Raw genomic sequence first — 18,812 nt, 5'->3', positions numbered from 1 at the left:
TGTGTTGTGAGTTAAGTATCAGCAATGTAGTTATAGATGACAATATTTTTCTGTTAATTGTGAAGTTTAATGTTCCTAAGACTTTTTGCTGACTTCAATTTCTATTTTGAATTAGGCTACCTTAAATCTCTAGAAGTCTTAGACAAATTGCAATTTAAGTTTGTAGTAATTACCATTAAATGTAATATTCAAGTTCCTTTATTATGAATCCATTATGGTCTAAAATTAGTATTTCAGTCACAAAATAGAATATTTCATTTTTCAATATTTTTGAAAAAGTTCTGACTCCATGCTTTTAGTTCAAAGTTTCCATCTGTCTCAAGGAAACCCTCCAAGTAAATAATATCCCTTTAAAGTCATTAAAACTTAATGGAAAATTAAAGGGGCTGTCAAAGGTTAGTTTTACTTAATGGGAAGCAGGCAGTCTGGCTCTGGAAGTTTTCTGTGATGATGACGCATGAAGTATCACCACCTTTCTCAAGATGATGTGTGAATTAAAGACATGTAAATTGTGTACTCCACCTTGGGTAGATTCAGATATTCCCAGCAAGTGCAGAATTTAGGGACCAGGGACTGCAATTCCAGACCTCAACAGTCCAGAGAAGATTTAAGGAAGGAAAGAAATCTTAAGTCATTTTCCATAAGAAAGGCTAATTACCTGGTCCTCAAAAACATAGGAGGGTAAGTCTGACATTGCACGCTTGGTGATTAGGGTATGTGAATACTGTTACCTGGTTTACCTTTTCTTCTCTTTCTTTATTTTGTATGTGTTTCTGCCCTTAAGAGGCTTCCAAATTTCAGTACTTTGAAATTAGCCCTCTATTTGTCACATCTCTGTGTGGGACCCTTTTTGTTCTCCCTTCTGTATCTTCATTGGCAATAATTTCATTGCTTTCAACCACCTTTAAGATTGCAAGTGTTCAATAATAAATATTTTCTTTAAGTCTTTTATTCAATGTATGTGTGTCAGTGTATGCCTAACATGTAAATATTGTTATTTACATAAGCAAATGAGAGGTCAGAATAACTGCTTGTATCATTTCTTTTCAAAATTAACATATTGTCTTCTGAATTACCCCAACTATCTTAGAAAGATGCGAATCATTGTTTATACACTTCTGTGTCTTAATTTAATGTTTGAATGGTTTTGACTTTTAGATTTGTGATGAGCTCTAAAATATCTTTCTATGGGGATGGTTTTGTTTTGTTTTATTGTGTTTTTTTTGCTTTGTTTTGTTTTTATCCTTATTATTTAATTCATAAGGCTTCCATATTAAAACTGTTTGGGCCAATAAATCTTTCTTTGATATCATAGTGGTCAGCCTTGAAGAGGTAAGTAGAAAGTAATAACACTCATCTAGTTGACGATCCAAGTGATTGATTGGATCTAATCATTTAACAGTTTTATAAAGTCAATATCAGGGAAAGAAATGAGACTCTTATTATGGTAAACTGTATTTGTCCTGTCACCATTCTGTGATTTATTACAAACCTGTGGCTAGGATTAGGATATTATAAATGAGGAAATATAAAAGGCTCATTAATTTTTTATACCCACAGGTGGAAGACATGCAGTGGGCTAATAGAGAACACACACACCCAGCATCTGTCTGCAGCCTGCCGTGCAAGCCGGGGGAGAGGAAGAAAACCGTGAAAGGGGTCCCTTGCTGCTGGCACTGTGAACGCTGTGAGGGCTATAACTACCAGGCAGACGAACTCTCCTGTGAACTCTGCCCGCTGGATCAGAGACCCAACATCAACCGCACAGGCTGTCAGAGGATCCCCATCATCAAGTTGGAGTGGCATTCTCCCTGGGCGGTGGTACCTGTGTTCATAGCAATATTGGGAATCATTGCCACCACCTTTGTGATTGTGACATTTGTCCGCTATAACGACACACCTATCGTGAGAGCTTCTGGGCGGGAACTTAGTTATGTGCTCCTGACAGGGATTTTTCTCTGTTACTCAATCACCTTTTTGATGATTGCGGCACCCGACACAGTCATATGCTCCTTCCGGCGGATTTTCCTGGGACTTGGGATGTGTTTCAGCTATGCGGCACTTTTGACCAAAACAAACCGTATCCACCGAATATTCGAGCAGGGGAAGAAATCGGTCACAGCCCCTAAGTTTATCAGTCCGGCATCCCAGCTGGTGATCACCTTCAGCCTCATCTCCGTACAGCTCCTTGGAGTGTTTGTGTGGTTTGTTGTGGATCCTCCCCACACCATCATTGACTATGGAGAACAGCGGACACTAGATCCCGAGAATGCCAGGGGAGTGCTCAAGTGTGACATTTCCGATCTGTCACTCATTTGTTCGCTGGGGTACAGTATCCTCCTGATGGTCACTTGTACTGTTTATGCCATTAAAACCAGAGGAGTCCCAGAGACGTTCAATGAAGCCAAACCTATTGGATTTACCATGTACACCACTTGCATCATTTGGTTAGCTTTCATCCCCATCTTTTTTGGTACAGCCCAGTCAGCAGAGAAGGTAAGTCCCAGGAAATCCTTCTGACAGCCCTTTTCCAGGATGTACTGAAATTAACTTCGTTTAGAATTATTTTTCTTACTTTTAGTTCATTTATATTCTTTCAAGTTGCTTCAGTCTGTGGCACGTGTGTGTGTGTGTGTGTGTGTGTGTGTGTGTGTGTGTGTGTGTGAAGACTACATTGCTTTGAGTATGTATGGCTTACAAATGACTTTTTACCCCACCCCCCCAAGTACCACCATTGTATTCTCTTTAGCAGGGTTGAAGATTGACAGACTTCGTATCATTTTCTGGGCCTCTTTTCCCAGCCCTGTTATCTACAATGTCACTGTTCTTTTCCAAATGTTAATTAAAAGACAGAGGCAGAAAGGGCAGATGGGCTCACAGGGGTGAGCTGTCCCTGAGAGATACCACGGCAAAGCAAATGACATCTTTTCTGTTTTGTGGAAACTCTGGGAAAAAGCCATTCCTTGACAGTTATGATTGCAATCACAGAGGCAGAATTTATAGTAACACAACCAAAACCAAAACATACTGTGATGTGCTAATACATTCCTAACCGCTTACCACATCTCCCCGGCTCCTGTTCTTGTTCATGTTACATTTACAAATGATCATGGTGGTGGATAATTACAGCAACAGTGGACAATTATATAAAGTTGTTTGAATTTGTAGGCAAAGATCAATGACTCTCTTGAAGTAATTTCCTTTGTCATTAATCTTCAGTCCACATTTTCCTGTATAAAACACTAATTAGTTGAGAAAGTCTTCATATGAGATGTGGTATTTGTTGGTCTAGATGCATGCAGCTCTACACACAAAGAAGAGGAGAAACAAAGTTAACCTGAGTTCCCAGATTTGGGAGGTTGGATGAAGAAATTTGTAGCACTCCAGGAGATGTTAGATTGCTATAGTGATAACCCTTCAGCCTTAATGTGTATGTAAGAAAAATCTCTCAAAGAGAGAATTTCAACATCTGCCCACCCTCCATCATTAGAAATCATCTATCTCGTGGGAGATTAGAGTGCTGGGACTGTTAAGATACAGGTGAGGTTCTGCATAACTTAAAATCTCAACCTAGTCAGATGGAAAGTCTTCCACAAGGGGATGGCGAGCTCATTAGAATGACCACTCAGTGCTCACTGGATCAATGGGGCCTACAACTATGCTTGATCAGAAAAAAAAAAGAACTTTAGTAAATTTTGATGACTAGCATAAACTTGCCATGAATTAGTGACAACCCTGCCCCCCCAGCACTACGCTGGCAGGCTGGCTTTGCAAGGGCCACAGACATTCAGTATGGGATCAAACATGGAGAGGGGAGTTAAAAGTAAGACAGTCAGGAGCTAGGCCCTTAGTAATGAAAAGATGTATTTTAGTATATAAGCTTGGAAACGAATTAGAAATTAAACCTATAAATCTAACTTCTGAAAGATATGCAAGCCAGAAAATAACTGTCTCCAAGTTTAATATTTAATAGAATTATTGGTTTAGTCATGGAAAACAGCATTTTTTCAGAGTTTGAAAATGCTCAAATAAATATATTTCTAGTAATGACAGTGTAAGCAATTGTTATACTGAGTGCTGGAACCTCTTCTTGGCTACTCCTTTCCCTACAGAGGCCATCACAACATGTTTCCTGTGCTTCTGATGACCCACAAGTATCTGAGAAGAGGCTATCGTCTGTGTATTCTAGCTTGCTATTCTTCCTCTTCTCTTACATTTTAAACTATAGAACTGTTATTTTTCATACAGTGACTTCTACACATGGAAAGATGAAAACAATTGTGGCTATGTTTGAGGTATTTTTTGAGAATTCATTGCTTTAGAATTAGAAGAGATAAAATCATCATCTTGTATCAAGGTATTGGATAAAACAGTATTTCAAATTTGAATTCTCAGTGGATTTATAAAGTTATTAAAACATTTTCTCACAGGGAGGAGCTTATGAAGTCCTGCCACAATAAAGGAGTTTTTGTCAGTTGACAGCACTGGGTGATGGGAAGTCATTCTTCTTCAGGGACGTGGCACTGATAGAGGATGCTCATGCTCCAGTGGGTAACCCCCACACACATTCATATATGGGTAGTATTAATTGGACTTAGTGGGCTTTTTGTTTTGTTTCTTTTGTTTTGTATTTTTTAAGAAGAGGATATGAATTGGAAGGGACTTTTATTGGATGGTGGACCTGGGGAAGAACTGGAGGGATAAATGACAGCATGGATATTATCCTATTTCACTGAACACATACATACAATTCCTAAAGAACAATTTTTTCTAAATAAAATATTTTCTCCCCAAACAATAAGTTTATAGATTGTAGCTGTCGTCCAAAAAGCGACAATTGAGATAAAGATTTGAACATGAAATGAACACAGAAACCTGCCAGGCATTGAGGCTGCCCACTGTGATGCTGAGCCTTTGAGAGGTGTATATCTATGTTAAAATCTGGAAGTTATATTTACTTTTGTGAGTGTACATATCCTTGCCTTCAGAGACTTGGTTGAATGTGGTTATCCAATTTCATTTTTTTTTCTTTCTTACCTTTGTGGAGTAAAGGCATGTTTTAGAAACAAATTGTAAAACAAATAAAAAATATGCTAACTGGAATTTATTTTGTATTTATGATGTGATTAAATGGGAGACAGTCTGCAGAACTCAATAATAAGTAATAACTGTTGGGATTTTCAGAATGTTATAGAGATGTATCATTTAGTCTCCGTGTTGTAGAATTTAGACTGCCACTATAGCAGGAGCTATTGGATCATAAATAGTCTTTGCCACTGAAGTACTTTATATAATAGAATTATGTGCTATCCTAAAACTTACCTTAAAATTTATTGTCTGCTTTTCTTTCAAAGTATCTTTGTTATTCAAGATGATAGATAAAATGCCTCATAGTATTTTTAACATTGTTAAAGCTATTGGCATGAATATTAAAAATGAACTAGACATTTCTGTCTCTAAAAGAAGTCTTTAAATAAGTTTATTGACTTGGCAGGAAAAAAAGAGCTGATCACTCCTCCATTTTCATTTATAATGCTCGGCCAATTAGCCCAGGTTATCAACTTGAAGCATTTACAACAGCCAGGCGACACACACATCCATTAATTCAGCAGATCCTTATTGAACATTGTGTCTGGCATTGGGCTAATTATTGAACCCACGTCAGTCTACCTCTCTGAGTGTCCTTGTAAGGATCAGCTTGGCTCTCAGCCCATGCCTTCCTGTTGCCTGCCAGCACCAGCAAGAGGCCAGGCTCAAGGGCAGGAAAGATGGTGAGAGGTCAGATTGGAGATGAGAAAGCAAATAGCTATGCATCCTCTAACTCGACATTAGTGACGCAGAATTTGTGCCATGGAAAACAGCAGTGCACATTTTCTCCCAATGCACATATCACCATGTCATTGAGAGTAGTGTCTACTGCAAAAAAAATTGTTGAGCCATGCAGGTCTCTCTGAAATTGCAAGAAGCAAGAAACAGAAGTAAAGAGAGTCGAATAATCTACAAAGATGGTTTGGAAAACATTCCTATGTAACCAAGTTATCAGTTATACAAAGAACAGTCAGTCCAGAACCACAAAGATTGATAGCTCTTGACATGTGTCATGCCTGTTTTCAGTAGCAAACACCATTTAACTTGTCCACCTGTTTTCTCTTTAGATTTATAATTATGTAACTTGCTCATACTTCTGAAATCTGCTAAATACTGGAAGAAATTTACTTTCCCTTTCTTTTGGGGAAGCAGTATAAAGAAAATATAGAATTACTGAGGTACCCTGTAGTAATACCCAAAGTCACATAATTGTGCTGAAAAGACAAAAATATATTTAAAATCATTAACCTAATTGTGTAGAAAATAATCATTATTGGTAGTTACAGGCTCAAAGGGTGGCGAAATCTCTTAAAGACATTTTATCTTTCCTAATTGGGCCCATAAAATTCAGTTAACCAGATATTCGTTGTGACACTGCCAAACTTGAAGTAGTAAAATGTTCCAACTAGATCGATGGATAGAACAAAAACAAGCAAAAAGCAATATCAGAACAGAAAGACATAAAGCTGACAGATGTCTTAGTATTTCTATTGTTATCATGAAACACCATGACCAAAAGCAAGCTGGGGAGGAAATGGGGGATGGTTATTTAACCTACTTTTCCACACAATAGTTCATCATCAAGTAAAGTCAGGACAAGAACTCAAACAGGGTAGGAAACTGGAGGCAAGAGCTGATGCAGCAGCCATGGAGGGGTGCTGCTTACTGGCTTGCTCACCATGGATTTCTCAGCCTGCTTCCTTTTGGAACCCAGGACCACCACTCCAGAGAATGCACCACCCACAATGGGCTGGGCCCTCTGTCTTCAGTCTCTAATTAAGAAAATGCCTTACAGGCTTGCCTACAGCCCAGTCTTAAGGAGTTAATTTCTTAACAGTGTTTCCTCCTCTCAGATAACCTTAGCTTTTGTCAAGTTGACATAAAACTATCTAGCAATGTTAGCAAAACAAGCAAAAAACAAACTACCCCTCCACAACTCTGCCAAACCACTACATCTGAACCAGCTTTGCCCCCTTGCCATGCTCTACATAACTCAAGTCAGAGACTTTGAATCATCTTCAACCCACCTTTCTAGTAGCTCTGCTGTATTGTTTGCTTGTCTTGACTTCATATGCCACCCCATCTAAAAACTTGTAGACCACAGAATCTGTCTATTAGATACGTACCTGAATGAATACATCCCCAGAAAGAGTCCTGTATATGATACATTCTCAGTAAATGCCCTTTAAATCAGTGAGTGTCATATCTTATACAGTAATATACAATATAGTACAATATAATAATTTTGTTTATAATAATATAATATACAATATAATAAATTTGTTTGCTTAGGATTCTTTAGGTTAGTGCTTAATTCGAGTCTTTTATATACCTCTCCTGTGCTCAACATTAAACCCTTTGTTGGAATTTTTGCTATTTAAATGATTGGCCATATTTATCTCTCAAAATCATGTGTTACTTTCACTTATTTTAAGGTAGGGCTACTAAATACTTAAAGCAAAGGGCAAAAATACATAATAGTTGTACTTCTTCCTATGTAAAATTCACAAGAAAAGAAGAAATTCTGTAGTGGTCTGCTGCTTTGGGCATTTCACCTCTTCCTTTTTTCCTTGTGCTTTCTGTATATCTGCCTGTGATACACAATATATCACAAAATAAAAACAATGCAGGGGTAAGGAAATAAAGGAAATGTGGAGCTGCAGTTATTGTAAGGAAATGCACAGCTCCGGAGAATCAGTGATGGGAATTAATTTCTGGATCCTCTGGGTAAGCCGAGGATATATAAGCAAGAGGCCATACTCCCACTGATGGGAGTAAATTCCCCTAAGACTATAAAATCAACTGTTGAGCTGTATAAAACAATCACCCTCTGCTTTTGGTCCTTCTTATTCTCAACCGAGAGTACACTTGATTTTATATATTCTGAGAAAGAATATAAAGATGATTTACTTTTCTAAAACATGATTTTGTCTCACTATTATCTTTTGAATCAATAGATACCTTATCCTAATTTTTAAGTTACACAATTTGTGAGTCATTAAAAGTGTTTAACACACAGTAAGCAGTGAATCCGTGCTGGGCATTTTTACCAGTAAGGTGTCATCCATGAAGACATGGAGCTTATTTGGTTTTGCTCACCACTGCATTCTAAGCGTATGGATGATAACAAGCCTAAAATAGTATTAAAATATTTGTTTAATGACTAAAGTATCAAAATAAATGCAAGTCATGGATCTCACTTGATTTAGGCAGACAGTTAATCTCAATTTCTCTAGCCATTATTATCTACAGTGTAAGTGTTTCATCAAACATGGCATGTGCTTGCGACTATATGTGTGTAAATACATCAGTGAAAGAGGGATATGAGGAGACAAAATGTGTAGCATGAGAAAGGGGATATTTCTGAGGCAATGTGTAACTGGATTCAAATATTTAGCAGAAAAAAAAACATGGAGGAAAGCCCAGGAAGCAGTTGCCAAAATCTTTTTGCTGCAATTGAAAATGTGAACAGCTTTAAAAGGGGGTTATTAGACAGATCTCTCTGACTAGTAATAAAACACCTGCCCTAAGGAATAGTCCACAAGAATCAAGAGATTTCAGAAGCTGGAGTGTCAATGTCTACATAATCTAGCTATCAATGGAAAAAGATGCTGGAAACAGCTCGGACCAGATATCCTTACAGCCACAAGTGTCCTTTAAAATAAGAAGGAGAGTGGAAGTACAGAACAGACTCTGCTTTGCACGTCTGCACCTGTCTGTTTCCCTGTTTGCTGTTGAACTCTCTATATACGCCATTTTGGTCTTGTTTTCTTGCCACCTTGTACTCATTTGAAGTGGTTCCCTTTGGAGGCTTCAGTTACACCTCAGGTTACAGCACTGTCTCTGGTGGTGCGGGAAGTTTTTCTTAGGTAATATCAGTTGCACCAGGATATTTTAATATTTCCTTAGGAGGGGAGAAACAAATGAGAACAGAAAACCGAAAAGAAAACATTTATTTGATCTTGTTTTTCCAGGTAAACTGAAGGATATGCCTGTATGAACATTTAGAAGAAAAAGGAGAATGAATTTCTTATAAACATATAGGCATGACTGGGAAGGAGTTTGATTTTGCCTTGACTGACTTTTTTGTTTGTTTTTTTAAGGTTGGGTACATATTCTAGCTACAGAAAACTTCAGCTTTACAGATTCATACAATTCTTATCTTACTTGACACTATAAGGGGATATTTATTCAGTAAATCCTGATTTGGTTTCACAATGTCATGTTTGGGACTCTAGGGAAAGAAAACATGGTACTAGAGCTATTAATTGTAAACATTTGGTTACTATGGGGTTGTGGTATTTTCTCATACTTTTATTTGAAACTGAATTGAGTTTTAAAACATTGTAATTGTCTGTGCCCAAATTGCAATGATTTTATGAGCTGTATCATTATCAAGTTGGTTGGGGAGGTGGTTGGTCATAGAGCTAACACATGTCATTAGCATCATAATTGTTTGTATGATCCAAAACCCTATGATAATTTATTTATTTAATATTATTTTTCATAATAGATAGACTTGGATTTATTTAGAAATATTTGAAAATTTTTCAAATAAAAATACATTTTTTTCTGTATTGATAAAGTGTTGCTGATATCCAACCATTTGATAATAGGGAAGCAGTGACTAATTTACTTATTGTTAATTAAAGGTGCATTTTCCAGGATTCAGTAGAGACTTGTGTCCCACAGAAGCATACCGTATTCCAGAAAGAGAAGATGACAATAAATGAATAGTTCCTTTGAGCTAAAATCATAATACAATTTTATGTGCAGAAATTAAAAAATATATCTAAATGGTGTATCACATATAAATCAACATTACTCACCTTAAATTGTGAAAAACATTTATCTAAGTGCTAACATAAATCCCACTCATTTAAGATATAAGTAAACCAAATATATTCAAACATTTAAATGAATGAAAATAAAACTCAATAGTCATCTCCCTCTATGCCTTATAAAAAAAAACAAAAGGGCATAAGTGCCTATCATCAAGGAAGTCCTAAACTATTTTGCGATGAAAGGACAAGTAACCCAAACATGCTATGATGACCATGCAAAGAAATGTATTTCAGAATAGCGACTTCCAAATTTCTGCCTTGTAGTTCAACGGTGTAAGGAGAGGGGATGTTAAAATTATATAGTTTTGAAGAATAAGGAGTATCTGGCAGAGATGGTCTTCTGTGGGTATAACGCACAGAAGGAGAAGGATGCAAGTACTTTTATATCAGAAATAACTATGGGAGAGATATAGGAGACATACCTCCTCTGGAACCAATAGAGTTTCCAATTGTTTGAACACATCCGTCCTGTCGTAAGTTCTTGCTAGCTAGCGTCCTTATCTTTAAAAGAGAATCCAGTCAAGAAAAATAATCATTTTTTTTCACAAGTCTATCTCTGTCCATGCTAAGCAAAGGGAAAGACCTCTACTGGTAATTTTTCTCAATTAACCTGGCCTGACAATCATAATTATATATCAATATTCATGGCTTATTGAGACTGAAAAACAAATGCAATAATACAAATTATAAAGAACTACAGCACAAATGGAAAAAATACGACTAATTCCAAAGTGGGAAATATTACAGAATAATTCAGAAGATATTCAAATTTTAACATTCAACATTCTCAGGTAAAACCAGAGGATAATGAATATGCACACATATGCCTAGGTACAGGATCCCTAACACAGGTGAGGGAAAATCCTAGACATGGAAAATAGAAGCAAATGTGCTAGAGAAATAATCTAAATATCGATGTGATAATAAAAAAGCTTATGTGAAACCAGATACTGTTGATAATCACAGAGGATCCAGTGGAAGTATATCAGTTTATGAAGTAATTTCAAATATGAAGGTATTTGAGATCTTGTCGATAATTTTACATGCTTTTTCGTTTTAATCTTTCCTTCCCTTCTTTCCTCCCTCTCTCCCTTCCATCCTCTATTTCTCACTCCCTTCTTTCCCTTTGTTTTCCTCTTTTTTTTTCTGTTTGTGTGTGTGTGTCTTGCTGACGATTGAATCTAGCGTGGTATACCAAGTCATCAGTTTGATTCTTAACTCATTTGGTATCCCAGACAGGTCTTGAATTCTATTAGTAGCATAGGACAGTCTTGAACATGCAATACTTTTGCCTCTTATCATATTTCTGGGGTTACACAAATGTACCACTAAGCCTGGTTGAAATGCTAGAACTCATGATTATGATTATGAAATGCTAGAAATTATGATTACCCTTTTATCTGCAAATCTAATTATGCTTCTTGGATGAGTCTAAAGTAAATAATATTTAGCAGTTATTAAAAACAGTCACAGTTGGTAATATTCTTACGTTATTAAAAGGATCAAGAAGACAAAACATAGAATAGGAATTCTTTTACTCGAATGCAAGTAAATGTCATTAGCTCTGTATTTCAAAATTTGTTATATGACTTAAGAATGGGTAGTATAAGTGGGTGTGCTGATGCACACCTTTTAATCTCAGCACTCAGGGAACAGGTACATCTCTATGAGTTCTAGATAAGCCTGATTTACACGTTGAGTTTCAAGCTAGCCAGAGCGACATGGTGAGATCCTGCTTTAATAAACCAAAACAAGACAATACAAAGTGAACAAAGTATCAAAAGAAGAAGTCTGTAAGGGAAATACAAGAGAGTAGAATATGCCAGTTCATCATATCACCCACCCTATCCTTTGAATGACTAACAGGTAGCATTTAAATGTAAGATTCCAAACAGATAACTGCACTCTCTATAAAAATGAAATAAAAGATGAAAGATTATGCAAGCTTATCAGTTTCATAAAATGATAACAGAAGATAGGTAGGTGGATAATAGAGATTCCTTTTGATGATTAAATATATAGATTTAATTTAATTACCTAATCCATGTGATACAACAATAGTTGTATGTAGTCCAGACTAAATGAAGATCTCAATACTGTTTCCTAAGACAACATGGACTTATACTCTAATATCAGGAACCTTTAGGGTTTACTGTATCTTAAGGAATCGTATTGATACATGTATATACAAAGACACATTGGATTACTTTACCTTAAATCTGGTGACTGCACTCTGTCACAAATATTTGTTAAATATGTTGCATATGCATGCATCGTTGCTCTGTTGTTTTGTATTCAAGAAAATGAAGAGATAAATAAGGAACTGTTATCCAGTTTTTTAGCATTGAGTAAAGGTGAGTATGAAGCACACGGGTACTTTATACAAAGCAGAAGGTAGAATAAAACCTAGAGGCCAGAGATCCTGGAGGGAAGAAAAAGAGTGTTCCCTTGAGAAAAAAAGCAAGTCTTGCAGAACAGGTAGAATTAAAGTAGGCCTGGGGATATGGTGGGAGCAACAGATGGAAATAGCCTTCTGAACTGTGCCAACACTGGTTTAAATATTCAGGAAAGAGAAGTGCAGATATAACTTGAGAAACCTGTTGAATAGATATCCTAAGATTAGACTAGTCACCAGAGGGCTGGATGGCCTTATGCCTCTATTTGCCCAACTAATAGTACACCATTTACTCTGAAAAGGTATTTCCCAATATGGGCAATAAATTATGCGGTTACTTGTAAGATTAGGGTAGCCAATAATTGGGAGTCATTCCAAGGAAGAACTTCTGCCAAGTTTGTGTGTTATTTATCAGGGATTTGAGTATATTTATATATTCGAACCATTCAAAACTTTAAGATAGTCTCAGGGCAACTATATGTAAAATTTCTCCACCCTTGGTGAATTGTATAAATTATAAAGCACGAAGATAAGAAGAAAGTAAAATAAATTTACTGAAGAAATTCAGGCAAGAAATGTTTGGACGTATTTCACATTGAATTAGGAACAGAAGACAAATCAGGGAAGGGCTTCCAGAGTTCAGGCTGTCCGTTCACCTACAATAGCACAGGTTGTTGGGGCAGAGGAGAGGCTTTTACCCAGTTCTTCTTCAGAGGTTTTCTTCTGGTCTTGGCTATGAAAAAGAAAACTTTTTTTTCCAGGGAGATAGACCCTAAAGCCTCACTTATGTTAGGCAAATGCTACCCTTGAGCCCTTTAAATTTTTTCTTCTTACCTCCCACTAGGAAGTGGTTCTTTTACATTTCTGCTTATTATAGCTAGCCAAGAATGTGGAGGCATAGTTGAGATTACGGCATGGAAAAGAGGTTAAAATACTTTTCACTAATAAAAACCAAGATACAGTTGACTGGATTATGATATTTTAATAAAAAAAACACTAAATAGTGAAATAAATGTTAAACTATCTTTCAATTTACGTATTATTTGTATTATGGGTTTGTGTGAAGGTGTCAGAGGTCCACTTGTATGAGTTGATTTTCTCCTTCCACGATGGAGATTTCAGGGATTGAAATCAGTTCTAGAGAAGCCATTTTGCTGGTCCCTGAAGAAATCGTCACAGTTGAAATATCAGGGCTTCCACAAGTTCAAGGAAGACTGTGTCCCAGTGCTAAGAAGGGAAGTGGGCATGAGTTCACATTCATAACCCATAAATTATCTCCAACTGACAATCATTTGCAAAGGAAAAGTTCTTTTTCTCCAGCAAAATCTCACTTTGTATACAAACCACACTTAAGCATAGGCGCAAAAGTAGATAGCCAACACAAAATGAACGCAATGAAATTTTTGTAGATTTTTTTCTTTTCTTCATATTGCTTTGTTTGGTCATCTTTTTTATAATCTTATTGGTCCTTTGCTTGTATACTATGACTTCTCGGGTTCCTGGTTTTATGTTTTTATGGGTTTCATTTGTGTGTGTGTGTTGTCCTTTTTCTTACTGATTCTGGTTTATCCATTTCTTTTATTTGCCTGTCTACTTCTAAAAAGAGAGAGAGAAAAAAAGAGTCATGGAATTGAATGGGTGGGGAGGTGGGAGGATCTGGGAGGAGATGGTAAGGGGGAAACTGTGGTCAGAATATGTTTAATGGAAAAAAAACTTATTTTTCAGTAAAAAAAACCCACCCAAATTATTTCTACATGGTAAATCTCATCTAAATAAATAATCCTGTTCTTATTAAGAAATTTGAGTATCAAGTGAGCTTGTGAAATTTTTAGGGTAATATTGCTTTTTTTCTATTTGCTCTTGCAAAAGTTACTCAATATCTGTTTTCCTTTCTGATACTTGTATATACTTTTGCCATCTTGCAAATAAATCAATTTTTATTGTCTCTTTAAAATTACCTTTTAAGGTTCTTGTAAATGAATCCTTAATATAGCCTGAAAGATTTTATCTTTTGACAGGGTCTTGAAATTTGGGGAAAGATTAGTTTTAAGCCAATAAATAACATCAATACTAATTGTAGGTTTGCATTCTTATTGGCTCCAGAGAAGATTGGTTACTCTCTTTTTTATTTAATTAAAATATAATTATGTCTTTACTCCTTCTCCCTCAAAACCTTACCACAACCTCCTACTCCTTTTCAAATTCATGACCTCTTATTCTTTAACTATTATTGTTACATTATATATGCATATATGTGTATATAAATATGTAAATATAACCAACTGAATCTGTTAAGTATTGCTTGTGTGTCTATCTAACCACTTGGGATAAACTAATCATTTAGGTGTTCATTTTGGAGAAGGCTAATTCTCCCTCTCCTTGTTGTAAGGAGGCTGCTTGGTTGGTTCCCAACTGCTCAGCCTCAAAATAATCACACAGAAACTGTATTAATTAAATCACTGCTTGGCCCATTAGCTCTAGCTTCTTATTGGCTAACACATACATCTTAATTTCTTTTTTTTTTTTTTGATTTTTCGAGACAGGGTTCTCTGTAGCTTTTGGTTCCAGTCCTGGAACTAGCTCTTGTAGATCAGGCTGGCCTCAAACTCACAGAGATCCGCCTGTCTCTGCCTCCAAAGTTCTGGGATTAAAGGCAGGTGCCACCACCGCCTGGCATACATCTTAATTTCACCCATTTCTAGTAATCTGTGGCTTACTGGGTAAAGTTCTGTCCGGCATCTGTCTCTGGCAGGTACTACATGGTTTCTCTCTGACTCCACCTCCTTTCTCCCAGCATTCAGTTTAGTTTTCCCCACCTATTACTATTTCCTGTGCAAGCCAAAGACAGTTTCTTTATTAACCAATGATATTCACAGCATACAGGGGGAATCCCACATCAATCTCACAGCAGTTTTTAATTGTTGTTAGCTCTTCATCTAGGAGTGGGACACAGTACAATTTCCTCCATTACTAGTGTTTACAATACAATTTTGTAATTTAAAAATTTCAACTAGTTCTCACCTCATGCTCGTATATGTGTATAAAACCACATAGCCACACTCCCACACATATACCTTCTGCAGAAGATTTCAGATTCTCAAGCAATTTTCACTGTTACATATGTCCCTTGCCAGTTGTTTTCTCTCTAAAAAGTTCTCAAATGCTTTGAATTGAAAATAGTTTTGGAAGCTGTAAGCTTATCATCAAAACTCCTGAAGTATTGACTAAATCAGCAAGCACCCTATCACCATAACTCCTCCCTTTCTTCAAATAAACACTCTCCTGGGGCTAAAATGACCAATCAAATTCCTCATTATTGAACACTTGGTTATGTTGGGCACTTATTCTAAAGAACTGACAATGTCAAAGCATGAAATAAGTACAATCATAATGCAAAAGTGTCTTCTAGGTCGTGGCAAGAGATGCAGCTACGAGCAGAGGCAGTCAGCACCACAGGGTTGCAACATGCCTCTCAGAAACAGGGCCTTAATTTGGGATTTTCTGCTATGCTTATAAGTGATAGTATTTTACATACTGCAATATATATATATATATATTCCCAAGGACCTTAGTGTTACAGCTTCCCCTTGTTTACATTCTGAGAAACCATGCTGCTTTAATTCTTTCTTTGTCTTATCTCATCTTCCTTCTGCTCTACTTTTCCCTGATTTTGGCCTTTCTCCCAGCACCATTTTCTTGAAGTGTTCATCATCAGCATAGCTTCTGCTAGGCAGACTTGCCTAAACCCACTGCTCTGTGTTCCTGAGCTCTGCCCTTTCCATATTCTAAAAAAGGGTCTGGAACAAAACAACACTGAAATTCGAAAGCAACTCTAGACTCAAGTTGTGAAATTAAGCTATGTAAAAAAGCAAGATCTAGGCAGTTTGGATGCTCACCTTAGGAGACCTGGATAGAGGTGGGCGGTCCTTGGGCTTCCCACAGGTCAGGGAACCCTGATTGCTCTTCGAGCAGATGAGGGAGGGTGACTTGATCGGGGGAGGGGGAGGGAAATGGGAGACGGTTGCGGGGAGGAGGCAGAAATCCTTAATAAATAAATAAATTAAAAAAAATAAATAAATAAATAAAAAGAAAAAAAAAGTGAAAAAAAAAGAATGGCCGTAAAAAAAAAAGCAAGATCTATTATAATGAAAATAGCCACTTTTTACCATAATGTTTTTATATGTACAACACATGGTTAAGTTCTTCATATTTAAAATCATTTCCTTTTATCTCAAAGAGACTCCAAGTCACTGAAGTGAATTTTGCAGAAAAGTTGCAAATGTTTGCATTTGTCTTGAAGGTGGACCTGTGGTTGAACTTACTCTGTCCACAAGCTTTGGGGTTTTTAGATTTGACCTGACATTTCTCCACTGTGTTTATTTTCTTTCTATCTTATTCCTTCTTTTCCAGAAACATTGAATGGATATTTAGAAACTTATAATTGGTAGCTGACTTTGACTTCTCCTTCACTCCTTTTTTATTCGTTAAAAAATTGCATAATTGTGTTTTATACTGAAATGTCTACTGTACCCTCACTCTGTCCCTTACTTCCAAGGTCAAATCCCCAGCTCATGCCCATGCTACCGGGGAGGTGTAAGTCTTAGTCTCCTTGGTTTGCTATTTGTGTTAGTTACTTTCCTATAGCTGTGAAGTGACAGTCTGGCCAAGGCAACTCAGAAAAGAGAGTTTATTAGGACTTACAGCTTCAGAGGGTGAGTCCGTGATCGTCATGGAAAAGAGCAAGGCAGCAGGCAGGCAGACAGGCATGGCTCTGGAGCAGTAGCTTAGAAGTTACATCTGAGCCCTAAGCATGAATCAGAGAGACAGCGAACTTACATGGTTTAGGTTATTCAAAACTTCAAAGCCTAAAACCAATGACACATGTCCTCTAGCAAAACCACACCTCAGAAGCCTTCTCAGTTTTACCTAGTGACTAGCAAATATTTGAAATTTGTGGGGACCATTCTTATTCAAATAATCACATTATTTGGTAGTTACTCTGATTTCTGTCATGAAGCAATTTGATAATATCTCTGCTTTGTCAGTATTCATAGCTGTCCCCATTCAGGCACATTGTACTTAATACCTTCACTTGGATTAATACTGATAGCAACAATTGAGCCAGATATGGGCTGCATTCCGGAAGTTAAATATCACTACTAGTAGAGCACCTGGATAAAAATACATAATTGCAGAATTCATTACTCACTATAAATCTTATCTGTATTATCAGTTTTAAACTAAATTGTTATCTATACTCCATTAGTTGAAACTTAAACTTTCTAAATTTCGTCTTCCCAACATTACCTTTAATTTTATTAAAATTATTTTTCTAACAAAACCATAAAATCTTTTCTTGCAAACATTTCACATTCTACATATATGCTTATTTAGCATATCAAAGCTGGACCTGATAGCCAGCCTCTCCCAGTATCCCTCAGTCCCTACCTGTTACAGGGCGTGGCTTGTATACCCCACCAGGTACTCTGAATGGTCAAACCTAGAGGCTGGACTGCCCTTCTCCCAGAGGCAGACATTTAATCGCTATGTAATCCAGACATTTTGTTTACCCTTTCTGTTTTGTACCTTTGACCTCCAGCTGCTGCACCTGGTTCCTCTCTCTGCTTCTCGTTTCCCCTCCCTCTCCACTCGGCCCAGCTTAGTCTGGTCACGTCCACTCTGTATCTGATTGTGCTCTCCCTTTTCTCTACCATAAACTTTCTCCTTCACCATAACCAGGAGCAGTCATGTCCATTCGTTCCTTTTTATTTATTTTCTTCATTCAGTATGTTTTCTGGATTTCTACTACACTACCTTTCTAAAATTGTGTTTTATTATTCATCTGTGGAATTTTAGACTCTATCTTAGAGGGCGGAGGCCAAACCTGTCAGAAGCCTGAGGCTGTGAGGACAATCCCACAGTTCCAGGAATTCCAGGAATGCTAAAGACCTGGATGGTCTCTCACACCTCTACAAGTGCAAATCCCCATGAACAGATTGTGGATTTTTGCCTTTAAAAAGCTGTCCTCTCCTTTTAGTTGGGCCACAGGCTCAAAACCAACCAAGAATACTGTAGTCAACTACAGCTTAAATAATAGTTGACTGAAGTCTCAGTAGAGTTTGGTTTGTCTTTCCTGGTAGTCTTGAACTCTGCAACACTATGGTTCTCCTTAGTAACTGAAAGATTTGTGGCATAGTTGACCTGCTGGTGTGGGGGACCAGGCAACAGGTAAGGGACAGACAGATAGTCCATGCGGAGAGAGCTTGGGTTTTACTTAGTGGATATTGGGAGGGTGTAAGGATAGGGGGGTTATGGAGGTGAGAGAGAAAGAGAGAGAGGGACACAGAGAGAGAGCTAGAGAACGTGAAGAGGGAGGGGGGAGAAGGAGGAGACAGAGCCTGCCTCTTCAGATGAAGGGACAGAGAGAGGAAGAAACGTGGCACAAGATGAGCTTGGTCTTGGCAGGAAGGGGGACATTGGGACTA

General features: G+C 37.2%; 1 protein-coding gene across 5 annotated transcripts in view; it reads left to right on the top strand.

Moving 5' to 3' along the window:
- Grm8 (glutamate metabotropic receptor 8) overlaps positions 1 to 18,812 on the top strand; it is a 799,977-nt gene that overhangs the window by 714,229 nt on the left and 66,936 nt on the right. For 4 of the 5 annotated variants that reach the window (XM_075953597.1, XM_075953596.1, XM_075953598.1 and 1 more), the window contains exon 9: positions 1,561 to 2,496. In XM_075953597.1, coding sequence (XP_075809712.1) covers positions 1,561 to 2,496 — 936 coding nt within the window. Of the gene's footprint in view, positions 1 to 1,554; positions 2,497 to 18,812 lie in introns of all 5 variants that reach the window. The other variant, XM_075953600.1, reaches the window with a different exon arrangement.

The sequence above is a fragment of the Microtus pennsylvanicus genome, chromosome 19 (assembly GCF_037038515.1).
Source record: "Microtus pennsylvanicus isolate mMicPen1 chromosome 19, mMicPen1.hap1, whole genome shotgun sequence".
Classification (NCBI taxonomy): domain Eukaryota; kingdom Metazoa; phylum Chordata; class Mammalia; order Rodentia; family Cricetidae; genus Microtus; species Microtus pennsylvanicus.
Note: the sequence above shows the minus strand (reverse complement) of the source record. Positions and strands in the feature narration are given on the sequence as shown.